General features: G+C 43.0%; 1 protein-coding gene across 3 annotated transcripts in view; it reads right to left on the bottom strand.

The window, feature by feature from the left end:
- The window catches only part of esyt2a (extended synaptotagmin-like protein 2a), a 58,220-nt gene that overhangs the window by 23,707 nt on the left and 26,832 nt on the right, over positions 1–7,681 (bottom strand). For all 3 annotated transcript variants that reach the window (XM_083928432.1, XM_083928434.1, XM_083928433.1), the window contains exon 7: positions 6,062–6,151. In XM_083928432.1, coding sequence (XP_083784558.1) covers positions 6,062–6,151 — 90 coding nt within the window. The remainder of the gene's footprint in view (positions 1–6,061; positions 6,152–7,681) is intronic.

Raw genomic sequence — 7,681 nt, 5'->3', positions numbered from 1 at the left:
TAGCTTTCATACAAGCAGGAAGTATGGGGGAAAGCAGTTCAGAAATAGCATTACAGAAACACAGGAGAGAAGTCTATATAAGACACAAACTGTGAAAACTGTTTCTCATCTAGAGCTGCAAAGATTTATTGGACTTTTATTGGTAGAAAATGCTTTTTTCAGCCTCTCAAATAAGATGTTCTCCTTTTCCCTTTTTATAGGGCTGCAACTAACGATTATTATCATTTCATTATTTTTGATTCATCTGTAAATCATCTCATCTTATCTTCATCCGCCTATCCGGGGTCGGGTCGCGGGGGCAGCAGCTTTAGCAGGGGACCCCAAACTTCCCTTTCCCAGGCCACATTAACCAGCTCTAACTGGGGGATCCCGAGGCGTCAGGGCAAGATCCCCGAGCCACCTCAACTGGCTCCTTTCAACACAAAGGAGCAGCGGCTCTACTCCGAGTTCCTCACGGATGCTGAACTTCTCCCCCTCTCTCTAAGGGAGACTCCAGCCACCCTCCTGAGAAAACCCATTTCGGCCGCTTGTACCCGCGACCTGGTTCTTTCGGTCCTGACCCAGCTTTCATGACCACAGGTGAGGGTAGGAGCCAAGATTGACCGGTAGATCGAGAGCTTTGCCTTCCTCAGCTCTCTTTTCGTCACAACGGTGCACTAGAGCGACTTTCCATTACCATTTCAGAATTGAGACCAAGATATGTAAGATATGTAGCGATCACATCAGGTAACTTTTTCAGTGCACTGAATTGTCCTTACTTAGTATTATTATTATAATTATTATTGTTTATTATTATTATGGGAGTTGATGTACTCCACCGTGTTCAGTATTTGTTGGGTAATCAGCGTTTGCCCAGACGATGAAACCCAATACCGCGGCAATAACATGTTCACTACAGGGATTTTCATACTCAGAACGGGAGCTTAACCTGGTTTTCTAACCCAGTTATGAGGCTTATATACTTCAACAGAAAACTGGGTTACCTGAGGAGCCGGATTATGAAAGAGGAAGCTGCATATCAAACACGATGCCGCAGAGTTTGTCAGACAGGAACCTCAAACAGTCACTGCTGTAAACCAAAGCTGAATCACGCACATACCTGACACACCTGCATATCTACGGAATACCATGATAACTGCTGTTGGCATATCAGCTAACAGTGCTACGCATAGTAGTAACATTCGTAGCAGCAGGTGTAGCATTTTGTACTGTTATACATGCATGTGCATTAGAAGCAGCCCCCCTAAAAAAAAACTATTATCAATTTCTATATTAAGAATAGTTTCAGCTTCCTACACATAAGTGCAACTGTGCTGCGCCGTATCACGTCACAGACCAGCTGTTTGGGTCAGACTTTCTGCAGTTTATGGGATAAAACTGATACAAGAAGAAAAATAAGGAGTAAAAAGGAGGAGACTGAAAGTGTATGGATGCTAAACTTAATCTCATTTATGCAAAGCCATCAGTGAATCCAAGACCACCCAAAAAAAAAAACCTAAGACGGAGTGTCCACAGTGTCTTATTTTGGATTGTTCCCAATGGGGAGGGAGAGCTCCGCTGTTTTTGTGCAGCCACAGGTTGAAAGTCTGAACTTTGCAGACTTGCGCTGGCGTCCTTACTGTCCCATTTGCGGGGACAGATCAGCCGGACACTGAATGTTGCAGGTGAGTGTGTTCACCGTACGCGTTGGAAGCTTGTTGTTAGCTTGTTGTTAGCTGTGAAGTCAAGCCTCTGTTAAGTTAGCTACCTAGATCACATTATACGTCATCAATCATAGAAGCAAAGCCCTGGGGTAGCTCGTAAGCGCTGGGATGAAATGCTCGCCAGTGCCTTTCTGCCAGAGAAAAACGCTATTTGGACACGGGCCCTTCAAGACAATGACATATTATGAAAAGAGATATAAAGGAGAAAACTGCTTTGATAGAAACAGTCTCATAACATCATACTGCACAACCCTAGAAACAGCTAAAAAAAAAAAAGTGGGAGTTGAAGCAGAGGTGGGGCAAGCAAGCAGCGACTACCAGGTCTGAGCGAGACAGGCTGAGACAGGGAGGCTCTTTGTCCCGATAATCAGGACCACTGGATTTTGAGAAAGTACACAAATCAATCAGAACTGACTGAGAAGCAGGAGTATCTGTTTTATTCTATGAAGAAGTCTGCAGTGCTCCTGCAGCAGATAAAGACAGACTGCAGGTCGGTGCTCAATCATCATCACACAAACTGTGTGGTCCAGTTCACGAGACAATCGCCAGACTCGTGTTGGGAAGGCACCCGGCTCAAAATAACAAACTATAAAAGGAGGGTGAGCGCGTGCCAGCTGTCAAGGTTGACATATATGTGGACTTAAGGGTGAGCATGTTTGTGCTTTAAAACATATCACTGACATTTTAAGGTGGAATTTTATGTTAAAGAGCAAGAGACAGAGAGTGGAGAGTGAGTGTGTGTGTGTGTGTGTGTGTGTGTGTGTGTGTGTGTGTGTGTGTGTGTGTGTGTGTGTGTGTGTGTGTGTGTGTGTTAAGGATTAAGAGACTGTAAATGTGGGAAAGGTTATAAAAGAGGCTTAAAATGTCGGTGCTGGAAACCATTTCTACGGTTGAAGCAGATGAAGATCAGTGAAGCATGACATTTTTCTGCGTCTGCACATATACAGAGAACGCACGCACGCACGCGCACACACACACACACACACACACACACTTTGACCTTTAACCTGCTGACCTAGAACACATCCTTAAGCCTCCCCTTTTCTCAAGTATCAATGGGAAGTGAACACATCACCTGCAGTGAACGGTGATAAACAAGCAGAGCAGTTCATGCAGAACACAAGTGGTCTCTTCAGTGCAGACAGTAAAGCATCAGACAGTTGGTGTTAGATGAACTAGACTTCCACAGCATTAAAGAGTCTCATTACAAAATCAGCTGTGATGTCCGTCTCTGCACCTCTCATCACTGACGTCTGTGATGTTCTGCTAAATGACCTGCCCTCTCTCTAACACATCACTTCTTTTACTGTGGAGAAGGAATGTTTAGAGCTACTTTTTGTAAAGACATGGCGTGCCTGACCTTAAACGTTGTGCTGTTTTGGTAATGTGCTAACGTCCCCGCTCCCTGTGATTAAGTTTTGCAGACAGTCATTTTACAGACTCCTTCTTATTTTCCATCTGCAGTGTTGCTATTCTAAGCGGCAGTGTCGCTGCGTGTTAACCAGTGGATAGTTGTGTCTATATGGGACATAAGGACACATTTACAGTATATCATCATCTCCAGCTACAAAGTTGGACGTGTGTATTTTAGTCGCTGCTTTTCTAGCCGTGTGTCTGCCTGTCATACTCCGTGCCCACGCTGTGTGTAGAGGCTGATTTCACCCGCCAGTCCTCAGCAAAATAGTGGCTTGTGTCACGTAGCTCTTGTAGCTGAGCTTACAAGTTACTTATAATAAGTTCTAGTTCTTTCCTCCTCAGTTCGTGGCTCTCACAACCAGCTGCTGGATGGCGCCCACAACTACCAGCTACCAGCCTGGGATCCCCCAGTTAGAGCTGGTTAATGTGGCGCGGGAAAGGGAAGTTTGGGGTCCCCTGCTAAAGCTGCTGCCCCCACGACTCGACCCCGGATAAGAGGCTGAAGATGAGATGACTAATCGATTATTAACTAATTGTTGCAGCTCTTGTCCCGTCTTTAAAGCAGATTGTTCCTTCCTGGTAGACATCCATGTTTTTCTTTCTCTTCATTTCCAGTTCATGACTGAGGCTTTCTGGTATATATGAGTAGAAACACTCGAGTGTTGTTAAGCTATATAAGCCGATGTGTTGTGGAGTTGATTTCCTCTTTAATCCTCACGTGTGAATTCTCCTGCAGGTCTGTGTGTACGTGTGCACGGATATGTGTCAGACAAATGTATTAATTAAACGTACAGTACACCCGATGTGTTCGTGTGTGTAGCACAGTGAAGTGGGCGTATGTCTTTCTGTGGCCTAGTTAGCGCTCTAGATGTAGACCACAGTGGCCCACAGTGCCGTTCTACCGTGCTGGCACAGGAAGAGGATGAAAGCAGTGCGGGGTCTGTTTCACAGAACTCAATTCAGAAATGACACTTATCACTTAAAAAGAACTGCAAAACGAACGACGTGTGCGAAAATTACTGAGTACTGAGGTTCTCTCATTCTTTGATTATAGTTGTGATTGTTGTAGAAGGAAAATAAATATGTTAACAACCACATTTCTGCTTGATAGACTGATCCTGATTAGAGAATTCTGTTTAACGTGTTTTTATTGTGTGTGTGTGTGTGTGTGTGTGTGTGTGTGTGTGTGTGTGTGTGTGTGTGTGTGTGTGCGTGCGTGTGTGCGTCAGAGTGCATATGTATGTTTAGATTATGAGTTGTTATTATTATGAGTTATGACTGTATGGAGGAGACAAAATAACCAGTATGGTTGTTGATATTGTGAGTTATTGAGCTGAAAAAAGACCTTTTCTTTGTGGATTTTGCATAGAAGTGATTTTAAATGTACTCAGAAGGATGTTTTTATTATAAACAATGTTTTAAACTGTCAACCAACTCTAAATGATCACATAGAAAATAAAGAAAATGCTAAACAAACATCATCATGTTAAATAGCAGTACTGTAATCAGTCAATTGCTTAACATTTAAATGAAAACAAATGGCAATATGACGCCATTTCTAAATCACATCAAGCCTTGGTTTCTGCATTATATTTTATTTAAAAAAAAAAGTTTTTCATATCGGCTCATACTGGAAAACATATTGGCTAATACCAATAAATACTGATACGTCTGTGATAGGCCAATATTTGCTGATAATATCAGACGATCCATATATTGGTCTGGTTAAATGAAGGTTTAATAAATAAATAAATAATAATCATCATTCATTCAAGTGTTGGCTTACATATAGCAACATTTCACTGCTAATCAAGCTAGCTACAAGATGAGTTGTCTGAGGCTAATATGCTGCCAACGCAATATTTGTTGTTAAACTGTTAATGTGATGTATTTAACTTTTTTTACTTATCTAAAATGTGTAGGTTTAACGTCACACCTAGTTTTAGGGACAGAACGCACTGAGAATTAATTAATCTAACAATTAAAAGTGTGTTTTTAAGAAACCAGCTCAGTACATTGTGTACACATCAGGTTCTATTTAGTACAGGGACGTGTGAACCGCACGCGCACATTCTTCAGATTATTTCTTGCCGCAATGCCAAGACGTACCATCCACATGAACCAGATCAAACCAGATCACGACTGGTATGTGAATCTTCTGACAACACTAAAACCAATAAACCACAACAGTGCACCATGGTAACCAGTCAGCTCAGGATCTCAACAACACTCACAGCAGGTCATTTTTTCAAAATTAAAACTCTGGCTGTCGCACAGAATGTCACCAAAGCTCATTCAAGACATCCGAAATAATCTACTTGATTCATATAAAAAAAACAAGTTTGAGTGTTGCTGCTGTTGGAGCTGTTCACCTCCTTCTTCTAAAACGTCTTCTTTGGACTAAAAATACACTTTTGGAGGAGAGAGAGCATTTTCATATCTCTGTTGGAGCCTTTTGATGGTGAGTCTTTTTATGTGGGTACCGGTATCAAAGCCTGAATCTGGATGATATAATGTGCTGAAGCAAAGGAAGGAAGACGGCAGTCAGAGGGATTGAACACACTGATAGAAGGAGGACTGGGGCTGGGCAGCGTTCAGGAAAACTCAAGTGGAGAACACTGGTTTGGTTTAACTGTACAGCACCAGCAGCATCATCAGCAGGTAAATCCGTACAGTATGTGTCGATGTTGGCCAGAGTTATTGTTTTAAGTGTGTTTTATTGCTAAGTTATTAGACCAAACTCCTTAAAAATCTGAATTTGTGCTTTTTTAATTATCATAACAGCACATATTTACATTCATATTTTCTCTCACAGTTTTCAAAACCTCTTTTAAAATCTCAAAGAAGGCGCTTTGGGTTTTAGAGGGGGTACTCTGCTGGTACACCCCATGAGAAAGTCATGTTCAGAGGATGAGGATGAGGTCAAAGGTCAAGGTACTCACTGGTTTCTTGAGGAAAAAGATGGACAGGGCTCCGATCAGAGGCATGTCCCCCAGCAGAGGCTCCATCACCACTCTCATTGTTCCATGAAGCTGGACGGAGGAAGACAAACATGAATCAGTCAGTTAGCCCTCAGTGACTACTTCATTGTACCCCACTTAAACATATTTATGTCCATTTAGCTTCCCTCAGGGGCCGTCCACACAAACGCGGGTATTTTTAAAACGGTTTGGCCTTTCATCCACACGTAACCACAGTTGTGGGCTCCTGAAATCTGAGTTTTTTAGAACCCGAGACCAGGGTGAACTTTTCCAAAAACTCCGGTTTCATCTGTGTCGTATGGACAGGAAAACCAATTTCGCAATCGCAATTTCTTGACAACATTGTTTGACTTCACACTGTGCTACGGTAAACAGTCAGATGTATCCATGGAGACCTGTGGAGCACTCTAGATTTGATCAGCTGACTGAGTTGCTGTTATGGAGGACCTAGCAAAAATACTGCTGCTATTTAGCCGCTTATCAGCACTTTGTGTGCGTCTCATACAACTACCCAACGACATCCAGCGACAGAGGAATTAGTGTGATCTATTAAGATTATAACAATAACAATAATAATTATTTTTTATCATTATTTTTCCAGTTCTGTGATTGTGTGAAGTGTTATCGCCATCTACTGCTTTGACATGGGCATGACCTTTTTTCTAAGAGTTTTTCAAGCCTTTTATTATACAGGACAGACAGGAAATGGGGTGAGAGAGGGGGGAGACATGCGGCCAAGGGCTGCAGGTCGAACCCGCGGACGCTGCCTCGAGGACCTTCAGCCTCTTTACATGAGGCGACTGCTCTAACCACTCAGCCACCAGCCGCCTCTGTGAATGTTTTTAACCGGGGGCCATAAAAGTTTGGTTTCAAAAAATACCCGTGTTAGTGTGGACTAGCTCCAGTCTGAGGGTGAGAAGACAACAGGCCGGATAAATACAGTGTACAAATACAGCTCAACCAACGTGACGTATGGACACCGCAGTGAGGAGCTCCGGTCACAGCAGACGGAGTGATAAAAGTTACTAAAAGGCCAAACCATGCCGACAAGCTGATTTACAACCCTGCTCGCCATCGTGCACCCTTTTCCAAACATCAACAAAGAGTGGACGAGCCTGATGAAACGCAGAGTGAAACGTGTTCACCAAAGACCCTTTTATTATTATTATAGAGTTGAGTGTGGTTGGTTTGTGGTTTGTTCTTCCGATCAACTCCGAGCAGTATGGACCTGGATCTCAAGTAAGCTTATTGGTCAATGTAACTCCCGTCACGAGGCAGCACGAAAACACAAACCAGGTCTCCGAATGACTCTCACGCACGTTGGCCTATGCAGCGGGCCCTATGACACACTTCACAGTATAAACAGTCACACTGCCACACACTCACATTTACTTGTGTTGGCTCACGCACTGTTCAGACTGATCTCTCCATTGGTCTTTCTTTTGGGACTCGGTATTCTTTTCTTTTCTCTTTTTTAACCCAGTTTTGAACACTTCCATACAAAAGAGACGATAACAGCAGAGGCAAATGAACTGGTGCAGGTCAAAGCTTTTTTTTTTCACGTTCCAACTGAAATTACAG

The sequence above is a fragment of the Echiichthys vipera genome, assembly GCF_963691815.1.
Source record: "Echiichthys vipera genome assembly, chromosome: 15".
NCBI classification, from domain to species: domain Eukaryota; kingdom Metazoa; phylum Chordata; class Actinopteri; order Perciformes; family Trachinidae; genus Echiichthys; species Echiichthys vipera.
This window is presented reverse-complemented; position numbering and strand designations above follow the sequence as displayed.